Below are 22,835 nucleotides of genomic sequence, written 5' to 3'. Positions count from 1 at the left end.
CCATCAAAGATGCATGGAATCTGTAGCTCTTAAGACATTTTTAGGACATTCAGACATGGCCTCCATGTTAGATTGTCAGATTTGCTTAATGTGACCATGTTGTTATTTAAATACAATCCCTTATCCAAAGATATGCTTCTAGACGATTCAGATATTTTACCTCTCTCTTGGTCAGTGATCACAACACTGAGGTCTGTTTCCTAGACTGTTTTAATGCCATTCACTGGACACTGCTGGTCCCAATGTCGGGGGCCAGATTGGGTGGTAATTGTGATGCTGGAAAAGCATTGGAGGCATAGGGCCTCCCTGTCCTTGTTCTTTATTGCCTTATCATGTATGTTCTGTCTTGTTTTCCGCACAGAGTTCAGATGAGACTCCTGGCGGTGCAGCTCTTCCTCTTTTTGGTTTGGTGAACAGAACATTTCGATACCCTTATGGCACCCATGGGTGGGAGTATGACCCTGTACTACTAGTGTATGTTTTTGGGCACCTGTGTGTGGCCCACAGAGCAGGATACGGGCTGGTAGCAGCTCTGTGCTGAAGTGACAGATGCTCTGAGTATCCTCCATTTTGGGATACCCAGGCATTGCTGTTGGAATCAGTTGATTCCTGATAGGAAACAAGATGGCCCGTGTGGCCTCTTGCTTTCTATTGCCTGTTACTTTGTATTCCCGAAGTCCTGGGAAGCCCTGACTCTGTTCCTATCCCCTGACTGGCTCTAAGTTCCATATATGGTAGTGAGGGGAAGCCAGGCCAGACTGGCTGGAGCCTTCCCAATGACTTTATGTTGTGGGTACGCCCGTGGGGTGGGACCTGGGTGAATGGAGTTTGTGACGAATACGCATTTCATGTTATGGGTGTCTAGTATCTGGTGTTTGAAACAATGGCTGAGACAGCCGTGCCCGAAACTGGCATGAATGCAGTGTGGAGTGCTGAATGGCAGAGTGCTTGTCCGAATCCACATTCCATGTTGTGAGTGTCTGGATGGAGAAGAGTGGCCTGAATGCCCTGTGAGCCTGATTGACTTCCCGACTGCCTGAATGCCCTTCTGAGTGATTGGTTGCCTAGGTGTGACCCAGCAGAGTCAATGGGAGATCAACAGTATATTTGGGGGCCTCTCATGGCTAGAAATTGTTCAGAAGCTGAAGTCGAAACTGATGCTTAACTTTGAAGCCCACTGGAAGAAGAAGAACTGCTGCTGTCCTTCATTGATCTGAAGGACCTGGCTAGGAGAACTGTTCCCGAGCTACGAGGGACCATCGTGCACCAGCTGATCTTTGCCAAAGCTCCCTGGACGCCAGACCCTTGAAAGGCTGCTGACCGGAGATGGGGACTGCCGGGGAATCACAGAGAGAAGCACCCAGACATCACCGTCGACAACCGCCATCACCGACCGGAGCCGCAGTGCTCCCTTGCCTAAGAACATTGAAACAAGGACTCCCTTGCTCATCCTCGTTGACCGCTTTCATCCTGCTGGAGAAAGTCAAGGCCGCCGACTACCGCAGAGACGCTGACGACTCAACCCCCTTGTTGGGCCAAAGTTCTTCATGGATTTATTGCAGCAACAAACACTCATCGTCGAGGTGCACCGCACGCCTCAGCTTGCAGGACGTTTCCGACCGATCGTCAATGGGCACCGCAAGAACCGAAGCTGCTGCTGAAATGACAGTGTTCACCCTTTCCTTCACCGACTCTCGACGACCCGTGACTTCTGCCTTAAAGGGAGTGCACTCAAGAAGGGCCTGTTGACGACTCACTGAAGAACTCTACTTTGGAATTGTGGAACCTTTTTGAAAGGAATCAAGACTATATTGGGTATAATTTGACTGAGCTTGTCAACACACTTTATTTACAGGTTGCCCAGGTGGGGGGATCTTCGCACAGAACGGTCTCATGGTAATGGGATAGACTGTTCTGCTATTGCTTGATTTAACTTGAATTCTTTCTATCGTCTATCGCTGATTCATCTTAACCATCTGATTCGTATGTCATTTGAACTGTTAGCAGTTGATGCTTTTCAAAGGAATCGATATATAAGAGTGGTACCATGTAGACTTGTATATATTTGCCATTTTAGTATTGCCAGAGTACAAAGTGTGTTATTGGGATTGTGTATATAACGTGAACCTTATTTATATAAAGACTATGTTTTCACTAACATAGTGTGTGGACATTCCTTTGTGGGTGCTTGGGGACTACACTGTACTTAAGAACCATCCCGCATCACCTCCTGAGAGCTAAGCCTTGATTGCTCACCACGTTTTACCAATATAGAGAATGAAGATTACCCCTGCTAACTGCGCAGGGAGTATTAATTCTATTAAAGACTAGGAGGCGAGCATTATGCTTCAACTTCTTTAATTCAGTACTCTTCAGCAGTTTCAACAAAACTCAAAAAACCATAACAAACACTGAAAACAGTCTGAAAAAACTTTTCTTCCATTTGAACTACAATCCCCATAGGGTCTGTAGTCCATTAGACTCCATGCCCAGTAATAACCACTTCCTGTCCCTGGGCTCCTCCTCTCTTTTACTCATTCTTCATTTCCTATTGCGAATTCCACACCAAGCCTTGCAACTGGCCGTAACTCGAACACTCCAACCAAATATCGAACTTCCTTGAACTTGAACTTCAGGCGACCCTTTCGACTAGACTCCCACATCAATTGTTCTTCTGCTCCTCTCTTAGAATAAAAGAAAGCAGAAAAATCAGGGTGGCCTCCATGTTTTGACAATATCTTCTTATCATTACTTCATGCAATCTTATAATATCCAGAACAATACATCATCTGGGAGGGAATTTAATGCTCCCCTCCTAGTATTTAATAGAATTAATACTCTCTGCGCAGTTAGCAGGGGTAATCTTCATTCTATGACAAGACTGGAGGCGAGCATTATGCTTGTTCAAAGCTTCCCAACACTGCAACCGCTAAATTCTCGGTTGGCTTAAAATAAAATTCTTTAAAAGTTCGATCATTTGACCAATCTGCTGCTAACAAAATATCTCTAAGCGATACACCAGTCTTAAAGGCCTTAGATGCCATAGCTCCGCACACTGAATGTGCCCCATTTTCCTGCGCGCTATCAGCAATTGCTTAGTATTTGCTGCCCTGAATTCTGCCGTTCTGCTCTCATATTCTTTCACGCAGCTTGCTACACACCATTTGGTTCTGCTCGGGAAATATGGTTAATGGACCGACGAGGTCCCTGTTTTAGTCCTTCCCACTATAGAGAACGTGACTCCCTCTAGTCCGAACGACCTTCTGTCCATCTCTAGTGCTCTTACGTCTGACATGCGTTTACAAGATACCAAGCACAACAACATAGCTAACTTTCCTGATAACTGTTTTAGGGATAAATATCTGTTGCTGGGCCAGCTCTCCAACAGCTTAAGAACTGCAAAAACATCCCAGACAGTCTTATAACGAGGCTCCGGAGGTACTCTAAATTTCGCCCCTCGAATAAGCCAAATCACTGCTGGTTGTTCACCCGCTGGCACTTCCTCGATGGGGAGGTGTCCTGCTGAAATGGTGGACCTGTACAGAAGGCTTACCCGTCCTGCAACAAATGCGCTAAAAAATTCAAAATCGTCACTACAGGAGCAGAAATGGGATGAACACTTCTCCCTCTGCACCAGCTCGTCCACTTGGCCCAAGCCACGTCATAGCTCCTCCTTGCGACGAGCGGGAGAGTCCCCCTCACTCTCAGAGGGTGATACGACCCAGCTGGGTCCGTGAGCAAGTGCTCCCCTTCTGGGAGCATCCTCGGATAATCCACTACCAGTTTCATAAGAGTCGGGAACCATACTTGTGACTTCCAGCACGGTGCTACTAATAGCAGCTCCGCCACCTCCCTCCGACACTTTGCTAGAACTCTGCTCAGCATCATAAACGGGGGAAACGCGTAGTGTGGGCCTCCGTTCCACTGTTGTAGGAACGCATCTGTCCCTCGAGCTCCTGGGTCCAGCCTCCAGCTGAAGTACTCTGCTGTTTGGAAAACTCGCGCCATTTTCTCAAGAATTTGCATGTTCTCCCCCCCACTGGGGGATAATACGCTGCTCTCACCTTGGGTGAACCCTTGTCAACGACCGGCTCCTCTTCCTCTGTGGCCCCTTGGGAAGCGTCCTCTGGGCAGGAAAGAAGAAGGAGTCCTGTTTTATATTCTCCCAGTATTGAGCTCTGTGGTTCTGGGTCTTCTTCCACCTTGGTTGCGACCAGTCGAGCGACCCCTGTGGCGACTGGCCCCTCCAAAAACTCGGTTGGGGAAAATCTTCCGGATGGAAGCTTGCACCTTTTCCAGAGATGCGTAGGTGCCCACGAAGCGACCCATTTCCTTGCCGAAGGTCTCTCCGAATAGGAGCCCTTGAGCCGCTTCACCGGCTTCGTATGAAGCTAAATCACTTAGCTTTGAGTCTATCTTCAGTAAGAGCCCTCTCCGTCGTTCCGATGCGATGGCGCAGTTCACGTTCCCTAGGAGGTACACTGCTCTCTGCGCCCAGGCCACCAGGACGTCAGGGTCCACTTCCTCCCCGGTATCTCTAGCTCTTTCGGCCAGGTCCATTATTTTCGCGAGAGGTCCGGCCAGGTCTAACACCTTTTCCTGGCAACTCCTCCAAGACCTATCGATACCCTTACAAGGGTCTTTGCTAGTTTTCGACATGAAAGTCAGCATCTTAGGATCTAATTCTGGTGTCTCGGCCACCTTCCCTGGGATGCCTGGTTTCGGGCATTCCGCTCGGAGTCTCAGGCGAACTTCCTTGTCCAGCGCCTTTCGTAACCTCTTGGTCATATATTGGGCTACTCTTGGCGAGGGCTGCCAGTCCGAGAATCTTGGGTTCCGGATGCTGTTCTGATCGAACATGTCCTCCTCTACCTCTTTGAGGTGTTTCTCTTTGCGGATTCTCTTTCCTCTGCTAGGTTTAATTTCTACCTCTTCCTCTTCCTCTTGAGAGGGGGTCTCACCTTCCTCCAGCTCTTCTTCCGAGCCTGGGTCTTCTTCACCATATTCTTGGTCCCCTGGAGAGGGGGTCGTGAGGTCCGGCATAGTCTTGCGCCGCAAGTATGCTTCTCGGAGCTTTGCGAAGGCATCGACGACCTCCGGGGCCTTGTCTTTCGCCCCATCCGAAGGGCCCTGGGGGTCAAGAGGGGCTTTCCTCTTTCGGGCCTTAGTGCTCCCCAATGACCCTGCTTCCGAGGGTTCTGCGGGCGTGCTCTCTCTTCCTCCGGCATTGTCTAAGGGCTGGTGCAATATCGCCTCTAGGCACTCCAGCCTGTCTTTCAGGGGCTTCACCCCTTGTGCAACCGCATCTATCAGTGAGTTTCCCAGCACCTGTTTGAAGCTGGCAGCCAGATCTGATGTCTACTCCTCTTCACTCCACTCAAACTCCGACATCTTGTGTGGGTGCTGTGTGCCTGCTGTACCCATGAGGGTGTCACTGCACGCCCTTTCACTAAAGATGCTTTGGGGTCTTACTCTTGTGACCCTTCTATATGTTTTTTAATACATATAATTATATATTCTGACTTTTCTTATTTATTTTTATTTTTTATTTTTCATAATTGGTGGCAGCTCCGGATGGAAGGTAGTTTTTATATCAGCCTGGGAAGGGCTATCTTTCTTTGATACCTCTGTTAGTTAGAGGAGCGTTGACAGTGACTCTTTTCCCCAGGTCACTGAATGCCTCGTGAGGCTTTCCTCCAGCTGATGCTGTCCAAGAGTCTTTCTCTTTATCAGCTGTGCGCGTGAAGAATCGCACTCTCCTGGTCGGGATACGACCTTGTACAGAGGCTGTTGCCTCGCTGTTTAATAGAAAATCTTACAATCACCACCGGGCCCGGCTTATTACGAGCGCACTGCTCCGTGTCGCATAAACGAATGTGAATACGGAAGCAGGCACCCGCTGGCTCCGCCCCCATAAAGGTGGGGGCCGCGAGGATCTCCTCACGCGCCGCGGATTCCGCCTCCCGAAGGGAGGGGGCCGCTACACGGCGCTTGGGTTCCCCGAGGTCTCCGACTCTGCAAGGGACGGGAGCCGGGGCACAGCCTTGAGCGGCCCTGCTAACTGCTTCTACTTACCCGCTCGCAGCTAACTCCCCTAACGTGCCAGATATATGGCACGGGGCGCGCGATTCGTTGGTAAGGCAGCTCGTAAAAACGAGCTATCCATCCGTTTGGGCTATGAATCGCTCAGTACTCTACACAGCGCGCCGCTGCGCAGCCTACGTTTGTGCTAAAATACACGATCTGAAGATCTACGCATGCACGTTTCTTGCCTGCTCTATTCTAGCAATGTCTATACCGCTATATCTATCCTACTTGCTGAAATAAACACATTTCCATACACAATAGGGAGATAACTGGAAATAGTACTTATCTGCTTGAAGAGCAGTAAAAAAAGAGGAGGAGCCCAGGGACAGGAAGTGGTTATTACTGGGCATGGAGTGTGATGGACTACAGAGACTATGGGCATTGTAGTTCAAATGGAAGAAAAGTCTGTTCAGACTGTTTTCAGTGTTTGTTATGGTTTTTTGAGTTTTGTTGAAACTGCTGAAGAGTAGTGAATTAAAGAAGTTGAAGCAGAATGCTCGCCTCCAGTCTTGTCATAGAATCTTCGCCGGGGTGCTCTGTGCCTCTCCTCTGCCATAGAGAGAGCAGGAGTACAGACACCCCCCTCTGATGCTTTACAATAATGACCTGGGGCCCAGTTTATAACCTGTGCAAATCATGGGCCGCAATGATGGTCCGCAGTGCGTTAACAACCGATCTGGCTCGCCAGTAAAGCTGTAATTGCTATTAGCACCCTGGGTTTTTAATCCGGGGTGCTGATAGCAATAATTTTGTTTGAATGAAAGGGACACGTGCTTGCAGTGCCCCGTTCACTGAAACAAATACTTACGCAATATGGCCGCCTTGGAAATGGACTCCCGTCTTCCATTTCCATTGGTCCCAGGGCGTTGGAGCAGCAGCAGTGGTGGTGGTGGCACTGTTGCCAAAGGAAATAGGTACATAGGGTGGGGAGTGGTCAGGGAGGGAGTAGAGCTGGGGAAGGACAGGTGGGAGCAAGATGGTGGGGAGGGTGCTTGCAGCTGCGAGCTTCCTTGGAACGTGGGCTTGGAGCGTGTGATTCAGACACAATTTGAGCAAGCTGATTAGCTGCAGCAACCAACCTGGTTGCTAATATAGCAATTACACCGACCTGGCGGGCCAAATCAGGTGTTATTGCTATTAGCACCCCAGGTTTTCAGTCTGGAAACCCTGGGTGTTAAAAGCAATGTATTTTCTTTAAATGAACTTAAGATTTCTGCCGTGGAGCTGGAAGGCAGATCCATGCAGAGCCTCTCTTCCATTTCCATTATGACCGGTGGGGACATGAGGTGGCAGCAGCGTCAATGGAATCAGGTAAGGGGGCAGGGTGGTGGAAAGGGACAAGAGGCCTGAGGGCAGAGGAGGTTAGGGGGCGGATTGGCGGGCCAGGAGGCAGCCATCAAATTGCTTGGAACGCCGGCTTGGATTGTGGGATTCAGCCCGCTATCCGAGCAAACTGATTGGCTGGCCCTCACCCCAGTTGGTAATCCTAGATGATATGGACAATCTGTACTTTATTGAATTTTGATCCGGTAACCATCCCCATTTGCAACGCATCTTACACAGATCATATCCTTGTTAGCTTTGCGATTAAATGAACCCACTGTGTCCATCAAATCTCAAACTAAAGACATTAGCCCTCATGAATGGAATCACTTTTTTTCTCATGCTCACTTAGTCATACATGACCTGCCATTGGCAATCTCCTCTGAAGTCATGATCAAGTAAAAACATATTGGTGGCTCTTGATCTCCGAGCTCTCTCAGAGGCCCATAGTTCCAAATCTGAATAGAATAAGAAAAATAGTGCATTCACTGATGCCCCCTGACTAATGTACAGATACAAGAAAGCCCTCCTATAGATATGGTGTTACTATCAAGATCACCTAGAGACTGCAGCAAGGGCCAATAAGATGTCTGGGTAAAAGCTTATCTGGGCTAAAGACAAAAATGCCACTTGCCAATTTCAAAACTTGGATCACAATGTCCCCAAAGACCTGTTCCGAATTTACAATAAATACGAGGCTCCAAAATATGCCCAACAATATTTGTGCACCTTTACAACCTTTCCTTTCACATCAGGACAACTATATCAGCCACCTCGCTGTTAATTCAAAGTGGCCAAAGAAGAATACATAATTAAATGCCTATCATCCTTCTGAAAATCAATGCCTCCCAAAACATAAGCATTACAAGGATTATCTACATTGGACTACCGGAAGAGTAGGATGGGATACCTTTCATCAAGCGTTTCAGGTGACAGGTGGCTATGCCCCTTTACCACCACCCCCCCGAATCCCTATACCTTTGTTTTAACCTCTATGAATGTAATGCACCCCAAAAATGTTATATACATTTTATATACACTTGATAAGAACCCTGCTGTAGTGTATATAACATTTGATAGCGATGTATCTGAATCCCAATAAATGTGATGACTCCAACAATGTTATAGACATTTTGGGGGTCATTACGAACTGGGCGCAAAGGGATACCGGGCACCGATAATTACACCGGTGCTGGTAATCCCTTTGCGCCCTATTACGAGGTCCCTTTGCGGGTCCCTCCCTTAACGCCTGGTTTTACCAGGCGTTATGGGCAGGACCCGCAAAGGGATACTGGGGTCAATAACGGTACCACAATTTGCATTACCATTATTGCCGCCTCCCCCCTTCCCATTGAGCCCTATGGGGGCTCAAATGGGAATGGGGAATGGCTCTGGTGAATGGGGAATTACCGGTCCCGCCGACCTCGGACTGGACTGGTAATTACTCCCTTCACCAGACCGGAGTCGGACCGATTTTGGAGGCAGCCTTGGCGCTAATAGCGCCATGGCTACCTCCAAACTCAGAATGAGGCCCTTTATATACATATGACAAGAATTGAAATGATGAAAGTGATGTAAAAACCAGATTTAGATTTAATTGAAACCCTATAAATGTAACTGAACCCCAATTCATTTGATGACCTCCCCATATGTTTTCAACCAATCAACTCTCCCGTCTGGTAGAAAACAACCTGCTTAACAATTTCCACTGACACCACACTATTGAACATCAGTGAGGAATTACTCTTGGTCAGAAGCTGCAGTCAGGACTGTGTTGTATTTATACTGGGCTTTTTAGCAGTGTTTGATACCGTAAACCATGATATGATGATTGATGGCTTCCTAGTTTTGGGGGACTGCCTGCCCCTGTTCTCCTCCTTGGTGAGTTTCCACATTCACCAACGTAGTACTCTTCCTATCCAGAAGCTCCTTTACCATTTGTAGAATATCCCAAGGATTAGCCCCCTCCCAGTTTTGTGCAACGCCACACAGTCCCATAGCTAACACCTAGCAAGACTGAAACACTGGGCATCCACTTTACGGTGACAACACACTGATCTACTTTAAACTAGAAGAAGAATTTTCGGAATACCAGTAAGCGACAAACTTGCATAACGATTTCCAGGATGAATATCACACTTAACTGGCACTGCCTCAATGGCCAGAAGATGGAGCTCACGCAGATGGGATCATTTGACCCCTCACCTCCCCCTCACATATATTTGGATTCACTACCCTCGGCTTTCCAGATGTTTTGGACTACAGCTCCAATCAGCCCTAAATAGCATAGTCAATGGGGAAGCATCATGGGGGGGTCATAGTCAAAACATCTGGAGAGTTGCAGGTTTCAGACCACTGATCTAGGGTCAACATCAACACCAGTCCAGAAATGTAAACCTGAGCGTATTGTAGAGGAGCATGTGGATGCTTTTTCCTTGGTCTGCGCCCCCTCACCACCGTCATATTGGAACAGCAGACAAAGAGCTACACTTGGGAACCCAAGTATGAATCCATGCAATATTCCTGTTACGCGTCGAGTGTATGAGAGATGATATGCACTCAAGCAACCATTCAGAATATACCCTCAAGTCGAAGGAGTAGAAGGATGCTACCAGGAGGGATGCCCCAGCCAATTTGTTGAAATGTGTCGATGGATAATATGGATGAACGTTAAGCAAAGTCTGATGACAACAAAAGGATGTGTAATAAAGAAGATGCATGAACCTATGCTGAAACGATATGAAAATGCTTAAGAATGGCCATGTAACTGAAGCGCCAAGAAAAACATGTACCTAAAGATTAAGTAATCATGGATACAAAGAAGATAATGTAGCTAACTGGCCAATAACTGTAAATACGCAGCAACGCAAGGTAGACGAAGCATTTAGAAGCCTGCTAAAAGAGGTAAAGGATTAGGGCGGCCATTAGAAGAAAATGGACGACGGCTCATGTCAAGAATCAACCCAACTACCTCAAAATACGAGCCTAGGATCGCAAAGTAAAGAGACAATCAAGAAACTGTTTCCGTGTGCAGAATAAAGTAGTACATTGGCCTGGAACAAAGGATGCTATTTCGAGAGATGAATACGAAGCACAAAGGGAGTCGAATGAACACACCAGGTGCTTAGGACAAAGTTCTCTTAAGAGTAGGAGAAACAAGAACATTCATAGGAGCCAAGTATTGGGCAAACAAGATGGCAAAAACCTATGTGAGGTGGAGTGATCAAGTCCCTAAAGGCCAGAAAGGGTAATGATACCCTCCTTAATTAAATCAAATAGCAGTAAATAGGAGGTTGAAATGGACATATTCGTGGTCTCCTAACACGTGATGAAGAACTTGCAAACAAGGACTATTCATTAAGCTCACAACTAAGATAGTGGTGTGCCTACACACCCTTGAATGTTCCAGGACAGTGAGCAGACTATCAAGGTCAACTTCAGATGGAAGACATTGGCGTAAGACCTGTGAATAAAAGATGATAGACAAATTGGGAAAACAAGGGAAGAGCTGAGGCATTTCAAAGCACCTGGGGTTTGTTTTCACGTACGCTCTGCTAGCGAGCCGAATGTCCAAGGTAAGATAGGGCTGCCAATCAATTAAAAGGCCTGTACAGCACCTTTACATATAAATGATGCAATCACTATTCCACTGCCATATTCTCTGCTATAATTAGTATATTATGTATGTAGCAGTAGCGCTCAGAGCGTGTTCTACTGACAAGGGACAGCCAATGAGATATTAACACTCATACATGCCATAGATAGATATGTTCCCTTAATCCAATCCTTCCCATTGATAGGTTTCATAATAGGCCACGTAGGATGACGTCATAAATGATGCATGAACAGGTATATCAACTTTGCATGAACAAGATAAGGAGTGATCATGCATGCATCGGTTTGATGACTGTCGATTTACCCTGCTTTCTTTCAATGACATAAAAACAGTATTTTACCATCTTCCTTGAGTCTGTCCGGTGATTTGGTCTGAGATATTTCATTGGTAATTCTATCTAGCACAAAGAATGCGCTTCAAGGTGCTAGAGCACAGTATGGTTCATCATTTAACTCATTCCTTCTTCCCACATGTAAAAGCAACCGAAAAGAACATGTTTTCCAGCTTTGGCAGCAGTGAGCAAACCTCCTACTCAACCTGTCGGCTAACATGTCTAGATTTGCCCACTGCATCACCAATTCACAACATTTGCTTTAATCATTACATGGCTTACATTCATGCAAGAGTTAATGTGAGTCTTGTGACGTAGTGTTGTAAAGTGTGTTAAGCTTCCATTTTCAGTGTGTGTGCATGTGTGCGTTACCATAGTGCTGAGAGTCTGCACTTAGTGTTTGTAGACTACATTTTTCTTTGTAGATTCTAACCTGTTTTTGAAAACGCGTTTGTGTCCATTGATTTACTCCTTTTCTTTTGATTGGTGTGTCCCTGTGTGTTCCAAACCTTATTTGTGTGTATAAGGCATCTTCGGTGTGGGTATGGATGCTGAGTGCATATGATATGATATGATATGATATGATATGGCATTTATAACGCGCCTACACACAAGTATTTGAGGCGCAAAATTGGCTGCTTCTTTCCATTAAATGCGTGACTCTGGAATTATATGCTGTCACAAAGATGTCAGAGGTAAATCAGTAAGCAGACACATTTTGCTAAAATGTTTAAGGTACATTCTGGGGTCAGGACCACAGTCAGGGTGCAGAATGTACACTCAAAGATTCACAATAGCTCATCCTCCCCTACAACAGTTGTTCCGAAGTTCTCATTTAATTGTACAAATAAAGCCAGTTCTTCTCAAATAATCTAAAGAAAATCCAGTACTCCCATAATCTGGAACCCTCTTCCCAGCATTCCACAGGGGATTTTAATCACGCATGCATAGTAAGGGCTGGATTTCAGTCCCTCTTTCAGTTGTTGGAATCTTATCCTTTCCTTCTTCTCAAACGGACCTGCTTCTTGGGGTCGTATGAGGTTGCTGTCCAAGTTTGGATGACCACTGAAATTATGGCGTAGGCCAGAAAGGATAGGCCTCACTGCCTTCTGCGGCTCTGCCATTTCCTCTTTCCTTGGGACTTCATTCTTTTCCTCCCTCTCCTTTACTGTGCAATTGAACCTCACTGTGAACTCCTGTTCTCTACTGTTACTTTGCCAAATGCTCATACCTCCTCTATATACACACGTGTCCACCAGACAAATATTGTATCCGAGGAACCTTCTCTCTCTGACTCTCCAGTCATCTGACCCATTAGCTCTTACTCTGGTGGCTGATTCTTTATTCCCTCCTCTCCCCTTATCTCATCCGTTTGGACTATGGCTGCCTCCTTCTGTAGGTGCTCCACACCTTCTCACATTCTCTTGCCACCACCTCTTGTTCTCTTACCAACTCCAACTGCTACTAGAGAGCAAGGAAAGTATTATCATGTTCAGAGTCAAAGATGGTAGTCAACAAACTGTTTTTTGGAAAAGAAGATATAATGTACAATGCATATAAAGAGGGTTGGGGTGGGAAGTGTGACGAATTGCAGGTATTCACCCCTTCTCTCTAACAGGCAGCCCCCCCCATGAGGCTAGGGAGCCTGATCCACAAAACCCTCCCTAGAGGTCAAGGCAATTGGGACCTCACCAGGAGAAACTTCCATTCCTGGGGGAACTCCCTACATCTACCAATGTAATTGCATACAGGTGATTACCTGATAAGCCTAAGGATGTGGCTGCCTTGTCGTAGGCTGAAGGCAATGCAACACGAAACTAATGGCACCAGAAAAGGACAATGGGCCTCATTACACGTAGTGCGGTAAGGGTTTACCGGTACCGGTAAGGGCACCGGTACGGGTAAACCCTTACCACCTTACTACGAGGTCCCTTTGCGGGTTGGTACTTTAACGCCTGCTATCTAGCAGGCGTTAAAACCAACCCGCAAAGGGACCAGGGTGCTAATTACGGTACTGCAATTTGCGGCACCATAATTAGCACCTTCCCCATTCCCATAGAGCCCTATGGGGAAAAAATGGGAATGGGGAAGGGCAATAGGGTTAGGGCGAATTACCGCCCCGCCAACCTTGGAATAGGGTGGTAATTTCCCTTTCCTCCAAGGCGATGCCGGTATTTTGCTAATAGCACCTTGGTCCACTGCCTACCGTGTAATGAGCCCCAATGTCTCTTAAATGCAAGACGCATATACAACTGTGCTGAGGAGGAAGATAAAGGAGGAGAAGTCTTGTGCGCAGGGGTAGCACTCTGACATCATTACGTCGGCTACATGGTTCTAGGGACAGAAACATGTTGGGATTTTGAAATACAGACACATGAATTGGATCAAGATGTTAATGTTTGTCCTTTTGTGCATTTGTGTCATGTCTTTTAATAATGTAGTGTAAGCTATTTTTAGATGTATTGTGCTTTCTGATATTTGTACTTGAAAGTCATCTTATGGGTGATATTAATGAGTGTTTTAGAATTGTAATAGGTTTAAAAATGGTAACTAATGAAATCAATTTGAACATGAGATTTTATTGAATTCTACTTAGTCCATTTTTTCAGGACTTACACTAGTATGGAAGAAGAGTTTGCCACCGACTAACATTTTGAAATCAATTGTTGATCCCTATCCCTTCTTTTTGCTAATAGTCAAGGTTTACCATCTCAAGCAGTGAAAAACCACTGAAGAGCTGTTATTGATGTGCAGGGAGGTTCCATGTGAGATATCGACAACACAAGTAACAAAGGTTTCATTTTTTAATAGATTTATTTTCTCTTAGAAATCAATATAAACAAGTAATCCCTACTAATGTACGCTCACAGAGACCCCTCTCCATTTTATGCCAACACACTACACCTACTTTTCCCTTCATTCCCCTGAAAGTCCACAAACTACCATTTGCACCCACCTTACCTCCTTCACCTTGGGAAGAAGTGGGTGCTTTCTCTGACTCCACTAAAAAAAACCTGCCCCCAAATTTGCAACCTTCAAATAACATTTTCACCTGACACCAGTAGAAATGATTAACACAATTTCTTATTCCATATTGGCTGGGAAACTCTGTATGCTTAATATCATCTATTAACTGTTGGTATTGACCAATAATTAACATTTCTATGCTGTAACAACATCAATGTAATCTACTGGTAATGTCCTTCTGCGATTCTTGCTTAGGGATTCTTGGAACACTTCCTCCCTAGTGCACAGCCATTTACATAGACATGATTGCGTAACAAGATGACAGAAAGTATTGCTTTATCGATTATGAATTGATGCGCTCGTCAGCTCAATCTCCGTCTTTAAGTTAACAGGCGTTCATCGTCTGTAGAATATTCTCTCTCACTGTTTCACTCCCGCAGAATTTGGACCTAGAAATCAAACAAAAGGTGGGTTTAAGCAAAACTTTGACCTGCCAAATTGATATTTCCACAAAATGTCTGCTGCGCACAGGAACTCATGGCTTGCAGGGGTGTGAGAGGCTGAAGGTAGGGAATTGTAGATGGGTCGCTATCCTCTGCGGGCATAGATTCCATTTAGGCCTTCCGATTGAGATCTGATAGACAACGAGAGCGAAGTGTGAGTTCTCTGCCACTCAAGTCTGATTTGAAACACACCCCACAGTTGAAAGACACCCATATGTGGTTTTATGTTGTGTATTCCCCCCCCCCCCTTGCATTACACGCTACACTGTCCTCATGCACCAGCATTGCAGGTGGTCTAGGTAGGACCTCCAGTTTATAGCGATTTTGCAAACCGAAAAATGCTTCACAAACACCAATTTTTTTGTAAATGCGCGAAAACACCCTTTTTTGCAAAACAACTGCGAAAACTGCAGTTTTTGTTAAAAACCCAAAACTTATTTTGACACAAGAAAAGAAATGCACAAGCACATCTCATCACTTGCGCCAAAAAAAGAGGAAGGAAATCTGAATGGGTGCATTTTATATGTACCCATTAAGATGGCCTTTTTCGCCCCTTTGCAAAAATCAGGGGGCGTTTCTGTGCATTTAAAATTGCATCCCGAAATTTACAAACAAGATGCACTTTAAAATGCTCAGAAATTGTAGGCAACCCTATGCGCCTGCTTTGAATGGGCGCACAGGGAGTTCGGCTGCATGATAGGGTCTCTCTTGACCCCGTCATGCAAGGTTTTTTTTTTGAAAATTTAGTTTTATTGGAGTTTTACAATTATGACATAATTCAAAAAATAATGCAAACATTGATATATATCAAAGTGAGGTCACAACTTTCCCCCCACCTGACCTCCCACACCCGCCCCCCACTATCCCATGCCATGGTTTAATGGTCGATAACAACAACAGGGTCCAGCACATCATCTGAAGATGCAATGCGAGCATAGGGTTGCTTCCGAAAGGAAGACGGTGCTCAAAAAACAAGGTCCAACTTATAAAAGTCACATTTCCTGTAACAATCGATCTCTTCCCACTCCAAGGGGGTTGCCCCGATAGTATTGTTCCCATCAAGAGGACCGTCTGAGCTGATTACTTATGCCTCAGGCTATTTTCCCATACTTATCAAAAATGGCAGCCGTAGGGCCTCGATGTTAGATTTGGATTCATCAATCAGGTGGGTTAGATACTCCATATCATAGATTGCCCGTGTTTTCGCTACCCACTCCCCCTCCCAGGAGGTCGGGGTCATTTCCATTTTTGGGCCCAGCAGCATCTAGCCGCGACTAGTATGACCTGCAACATGTGGTCGTGTTTCACCTTGGGGCCCCCCTCAACCTCAATGCCGAACAACACCAGCCAGGGGGACAGAGTTCTCACCATTCCGTCTACTCCTCTTATCCATGACAGGACCTCACTCCAGTAGGTCTGTGCCACCTGGCACTTCCACCACATATGGACATAATCCCCCTTTTCAACGGGGCATTTCCAGCAGTGGGGGTTGTAACCTTTTCTCATTCTGGCTATCCTCTGTGGGTGTAGTGCCATCTGTGTATCAACTTCAGAGCCTGGTGGCGGTATTGGGGTGCAGTTGTGGAACGGTGTGCCTGCCTACAAATCTTGGTCCATCTTTTTTCCGTTATGGGGGTGCCTAAGTCTTTCCCCCATTGTACATGGGAAGATGGGGGGTCCCCTGCGGTAGAGAACAACAAAAAGCTATAAAGCCGCAATATCACCCCCTTGGTACCTTTGTGTGTTATGAGGAATTTCTCAAAATCGGTTAGGTCCCGCCTAAGTGTGTCTCCCCATCTGCTCTCAGTAAGGGCACCCTTAAACTGTAGGTATCAAAAGGGGGAGAGGTTAGGGAGGGCCAGGGCGTCCTTCAGGTCACCTAGAGATATAAACACCCCATCCACCCAAAGCTGTCCGGCCCTACAAAGACCCACCTCGTACCATTGCTGGAAGGCTAGTGGTTCGTTTATCCCTTCCCAAAGTGGCGGAGCCCAGATGCAGCTCAAAGGTGAGGGCCATGTTGTGAGCCATCTTAGGTAACCCCCTTCCTTCCAAATAGACCACAGCACTTCCAACACTGGATGTTTTAAAACCCTTCTCGGGATAGATGTCTTGGGGACCCATAGCCACTCGTGCAATGTGACCGGCGAGAAGAGTGTGTTATCCAGTGTTACCCATTGTTTCTTTGGGCCAGTCGTCAAATGATCAACAAGGACGCGCAATTGTGATGCCTTATAATAAGTGTTTAGATCTGGGAAATTAACTCCACCCTCATCCTTGGGTCTTGTGAGAGTGTCATAAGCAATCCTGTGGGAATTACCGGCCCATTGATAGCGGAGAAGGGCCCGCTTGATCTCTAGGAGAAATGAGTTTGGTATCTGGGTTGTCAGCATTTGAAACAGATATAAGAATTTGGGGAGGATTACCATTTTGATGGAGTTGAGGCGAGCCATCCATGAGAGGCTGGATTTTGACCAGCGTCCCAGGTTGTGTTTGATCGACCTCCATAGGGGCGGGTAGTTTACCTTAAAGATATCCTCTAGGTGTGTTGGAATTTGGATCCCCAGGTGAGACAGTCCCTCTGTTTACAGAACGGAAGGTTATCGATGTATTGTCTCTCGGTCTCGTTGAGCTGGCCTGCCGGGAAAGCTACTGATTTATCTATGTTGACCTTATAGCCTGCCAGGGAACCATATCGCTCTAGACTATTCAACACCTCTGGGACTGATTGGGATGGTTTAGAGAGGTACAGGAGGACATCGTCAGCAAACAGGGTTATTTTGTAGTCAGTTCCCTGTATTTTAACACCCTGGATCTGATCGTTAGTCCTGATTGCTATAGCCCAGGGTTCCATCACCAGGGCGTATATGAGGGGAGACAGTGGGCATCCCTGTCTTGTGCCTCTCTCTAAAGGAAAGGACTCTGACTCTCCTCCATTGACCACCACTTTAGCGGAAGGGCCGTCATCCATCCCCACCACCTGGGTCCCATCCCCAAGGACGACAGAACCCCCTCCATGAAGGCCCAGCTCACCCTGTCAAACGCCTTCTCCGCGTCTAGAGACAGGAGAAGGGCACCGTCAGATTTCACTCCATTTGAGCTCAGTATGTGCAGGGTTTTGCGCATGCTGTCTGCTCCTTGTCTATTTACTACAAAGCCTACCTGATCGGGATGGATCAGTCGGGGGAGACACCTTTCTAGACGTGTCGCCAGGATCCTGGTGAAGATCTTGGCATCTGTGTTCAGGAGCGAGATGGGCCTGTATGAGCCACACTCTGCTGGGTCTCTGCCCGGCTTAGGGATGACTGTGATTATGGCCTGCAGGAATGTCGGTGGAATGGTTTCTAAGGTTTTGATTTGGTTAAATAATTTGGTCAGTGGTTGGGTTAGTTCGGACTGGAATTGCTTATAGAAATCTGCTGTGTACCCATCTTCTGCCGGGGTCTTGCCTATTTTAAGATTTTTGATGGCTTCTTCCATCTCCTCCTCTGTTATCTCCCTGTCTAGTGTCTCCCTCTCTAGGTCTGTGAGCTTGGGTAGGGGGTAGTCTTCAAGATATTTTCGAATTTCATTCAGTGATTCACCCTCTTGTTTAGTGTAGAGGGTCTTGTAGAAGGCCGCGAATGATTCGGCTATGTGTTCAGTTTTTATCTGGGCGTTACCCGCCCCGTCCTTGACCTTTTCTATGTGTCTGCCCACCCTGTTTCCCCTAAGCCTATGTGCCAGAAGAGTTCCAACCCTTTCCCCCGCTCATAATATCTAGGCTTCGTGTTTCTCATTTTTTTAGCTACCTCTCCAATCAGGATTGTATGCAGAGCTTGTCTCTTCTCTCTCATTTCACTCAGGAGGTTTTCGCGGTCTATGTTTCCCTTGGTGAGCTGTGCCCTCATGACCCGCAGGTCTTCCCGGATTCTGGATTCTATCAGGGCCCTCTCTCGCTTCTTGCCCGAACCCTCTGCGATGAGGAGACCCCTGAAGGTGGCCTTCGCTGCCTCCTAAACTGTAACCATTGGGACTTCCTCTGCGTCGTTTGATAAGAAGAAGGCTTCTATTTCATTCTTAAGGAATTCCCTAAACACCTGGTCCCTCATGAGGGTATCGTTACAGCGCCACCTACGTGATTTCATGGTGGCTTGCAGCTGCCATTCCATAACGAGGAGTTCATGATCCCACCAGGTTACAGATTCAACCGTGGGGTTTCCAACCTCTCCCCCCCCTCCTCCGACACCAGCAGCAAATCAATTCTGGTATATGTTTGGTGGGGAGGGGAGAAGAACGTGTAACCCCCAGTGGTTTGCCAGCATTTGCGCCATACATAAACCCAGTAGTACTCTTGTAGGAGGTCCCTCCGGGCGAGATTATCTTTTGTGGGGGCTTTTGGTCCCGTCCCTTTGGCCGACCACCAGTCAAGATGGGGGTCTGTAATGAGATTGAAGTCTCCGCCCAGGATTGTGCCTCCCTCGGCCCACCCATCCATGACCCCAAGAACCTTGTGGATAAACTTGACTTGGCCGGCGTTGGGCGCATACAGGGTGGCTAGTGTGACTCGTGTGCCCTGGGCTGACACCTTGATCGCAAGAAATCTACCTCCAAAGCCCCTTTTCATCTCTACATCAGTGAGATGCAGCGATTTACCCAAGAGGATACCCACTCCTTCCTTCTTTGAGGATTTGTGCGAGGCCCAGAAGTTTCTACCTATCTCCTTTCCTTTGATTGTTGACTCGGCCCCCCTTCTATAGTGGGTTTCTTGTAGGAAGAGGGCCAGTAATTTCTGTTTGTGGATTAAGTTACTTGTGAGAGACTGCTTGTTTTGCGAGTTGAGACCTTTCACGTTGAGCGTACCGATCCGACCTTCAACCATGGTCGTCGCTATCCTTGCCCTGTGAAGCCTCAGTGAGTGCCCCCGTTATCATCTGTAGACTTGAACCCCAGAACCATGGCATGGCGTTCCCTATTTCTTTTCCCTCCCCCTTCCTCTCCCCCCTCCCCGGTTCCCCATTTCCCTTACCCATTTTGGTAGGCGTCCATCTCCATCACCCGACATACATCGGGTTTAGTCAACGAACCACCAGGGCCGCTGCCCGGGCCCCGAGAGAGAAATAGTGTGGGTCGTACCTTCCAGGTTATACCAATAGGAACATTTTACAGGTTTAGTCGGAGTTCAATCCTTCTACAAGACCTCCCCCACCCCAGCCCCCTCTACTCACGCTGCATGTCTTGTGTCTCATAGGGGCTGGGTCCAACCGTGAACTAGCTTCCAACGTGAATCGGGGGGGTTTTCGAAGGTCTCGGGGGATGCACCTGGCCACCTTCTGACAACCGAGAACACCACCACTCTGTGTTTCAGACAGGTGGGACCCGAAACCTTCAACCATCAATTTCAGCATAAGCCTTGCCAACCGTGGCAACATCACAATACAACATAACATGCCCCCAAACATGGAGGGACCCATGAGGGTCCTGCGGGCAAATACAATACAATACAATAACATTACATTTCTTAACTTTCTCCCCTTCCCTCTTAATCATTCGGATCCATTGCGCGGGCCTTGGCATCAACAAAAGTGGAACAAATGTTTCTCCTCAATTCGCCAACGGCCACGGAGGGCGAGTGAGCGAATGAACCACAACAGATCGGCACTGCATTCCTTTTAACTTCTCCTCTGTCTGATAGTCATGCGGGTCCTCCACGTCCCTCCGAGGGGTGCCTGTTTTTTCTGAATTTACGGATGCCCTTCACTTTGTGTTTCCCCTGGCTGAGGTCAGGGCCCCGTGGGGCACGTCTCGGGCCTCCATCGGATCCGCCGTTCTCCCCCGAAGGCCGGGGGGGGAAACCCCCGATCAGTTCGTCGATGCCTCTCTGGATGTCCTCTTCTGTAACGAGCTGAAAGTTTTCCCCTTGCCATTCAAAGGATAGGTAGAATGGGTGTCCCCAGCTGTACCAGACCCCCTTCTCCTGTAGCCACCTAGTGATCGGACCGCATTTTTTCCTCATTTGTAGCGTGAGGGCGGATAGGTCCTGGTAGATTGCCACCCTGGAGTTGTCGTATTGTATCTCTCTTAGGGTTCTAGCTCTTTCAAGTATTTTTGCTTTGTCTCTGTAATAGTGGAACTTCGCAAGCACGGAGCGTTGGCCCCTACCGCCTCGGCCAGCTCGATGAACCCTATCAATCAGGATGATTTCCCCGGAGTCAATTCCCAAGACAATCCTAATGATCTCCTGCACTTTGCCCTCGAGGCCGATGTGGGTCTCCCCCTCCACCTCCGTCAGGCCGAAGAATCGCAGGTTACATCTCCGTTCACGATTTTCCATGTCATCCACTTCGAGGCGGAGTTCCCCCTCGCGCCGCTGCATCTCTTTGAACCTTGCCTCCATCTGAGCCTCCAAGAAGTCGGTGGACACCTGGTTATTCTCTACCCCTCCATTCTGTCGATCGGCCAGCTTGGCAACCATGTCCGTTCTCATCCCCCTGATTTCGTCTAGGATTGTCTGGATATATTTCTGCATGGTGTTCATGTCGGGGGTTGGCGTAGGTGGGGAGTTGATCTCCACCCCTTGTTTTCGGGGAGTGAATTGGTATCCTGCCAGGGTTACTTTCCAACTCATGGGGGTGTCTCCACCTCTAGATCTTCGTGGTTTTCCAATGTTCCTCGAGGTCTCCCCCCAGTTCCGTACCAACTCCGATGAGGTGTGGTGGTTAGGACGGGTGGGTCGGGCCCCAACCCCCCCTGAAAGCCAGTACTCACGGTTACTCTGACGTGGGGCCAGTGGGTGCGTTCAAAGGTCGCTGGGGTGGTAGTCGCTGTGGATGGCAAGTAGTAGGCCCCTAAATAAGGTGGTGAACCCCACGATGGGCCCGGCACTCCGCAGAGGTGCCCAGGCGCGCTCCCGCATCGGCCCGGGCCTATTAGGTGTAGGCCTGTGAGGGTTGTGTCGCAGCAGCAGCCAGGGGGAGTCCTTATGGTAGTTGTTGCAAAGATGTTCCCCACCGCCGGGGGGGTGAGGAGAGGAAGGGGCCCGGGCGAGCTCCTGCGACGGCCCGGGTCGAGATACACAGACGTGTGTGCGGCAGGCTGGGGTCCGGCCACGGAGGCCCGGGGCGTACTGTCATCCAAAACTGCTGCAGCAGGAGCTGAAGGTGGGCTCGTCGGATGAGGGCTCCAGTCTCCGAGGGGCTCCCACGAGCTTTCAGCGATGCCAGCAGAGGCACAGGGTGTCGATTCCTCAGATTGATCCCGGCGCAGCGCCCCTCCGCGGAGAGGAGGGGCTCGGCCACGGAGCTTCACCTTGTGCGCGGCACGGGCCTGGAGGGGGGAGAGGGAGCACGGAAGCTCCAAGTCAAATATCTCGGGGACCCGGGCACCCCCAGAGCTCAGGAAGGTATCGCCGGAGTCCTCAGGAGTTCCCCCACCTGGATTCAGCCTTTGTAGGAGGATAACGTTCCTTTTATCGCAGTTTACTCCACAAATCACTCGGGGCTTCAGGGGAGCCGAACGATCAGGCAGCCATCACGCCTGCGCCCCCTGGTGGCCTCTCCGTCATGCAAGGTTTAAGTTATTACCTGTAACTATTGTTCTCCAGCATTGGTCTGGCATGGATTCTCATGCGAATGAATATTCCCTGTCGTCAGGCTGGGAATCCTCGGTAAAAGAAAAAACACTTTCACTTTCAAACTGTATTTCTCCCCTAAACCAATCACTATCCTCTAGGTCATACTTCCCCCATCCAATGACAGTCCTCTCCCTAAGTGCCCCCCTGGTGGCCATCTTCAGATTTGGTAAGCACGTACAGTGGCAGTCTGAACCATGAAGAGCCAGAGAGGGGAAGGCGGGAGGCTTTGCATGTGAATCCATGTCAGACTCATACTGGAGAACAATAGTTACAGGTATGTAATTTAAACCTTCTCCAGCATTGGGGTCTAGCATGGATTGACATGCTCATGAATAATGATTCCGTATTGGTACACATATACACAATAACGGGAGTTGGCAAGACTCAACAGAAGTA

General features: G+C 47.9%; 1 protein-coding gene across 1 annotated transcript in view; it reads right to left on the bottom strand.

Annotated features, from left to right (window-relative positions):
• Positions 1-14,152: 14,152 nt before the first annotated feature.
• The window catches only part of LOC138473264 (pancreatic triacylglycerol lipase-like), a 393,166-nt gene continuing 384,483 nt past the window's right edge, over positions 14,153-22,835 (bottom strand). Inside the window, exon 12 of the mRNA XM_069611903.1 lies at positions 14,153-14,773. Coding sequence (XP_069468004.1) covers positions 14,710-14,773 — 64 coding nt within the window. The 3' untranslated portion in view covers positions 14,153-14,709. The remainder of the gene's footprint in view (positions 14,774-22,835) is intronic.

The sequence above is a fragment of the Ambystoma mexicanum genome, chromosome 8 (genome assembly GCF_040938575.1).
Source record: "Ambystoma mexicanum isolate Mex_15411 chromosome 8, UKY_AmexF1_1, whole genome shotgun sequence".
NCBI lineage: Eukaryota > Metazoa > Chordata > Amphibia > Caudata > Ambystomatidae > Ambystoma > Ambystoma mexicanum.
Note: the sequence above shows the minus strand (reverse complement) of the source record. Positions and strands in the feature narration are given on the sequence as shown.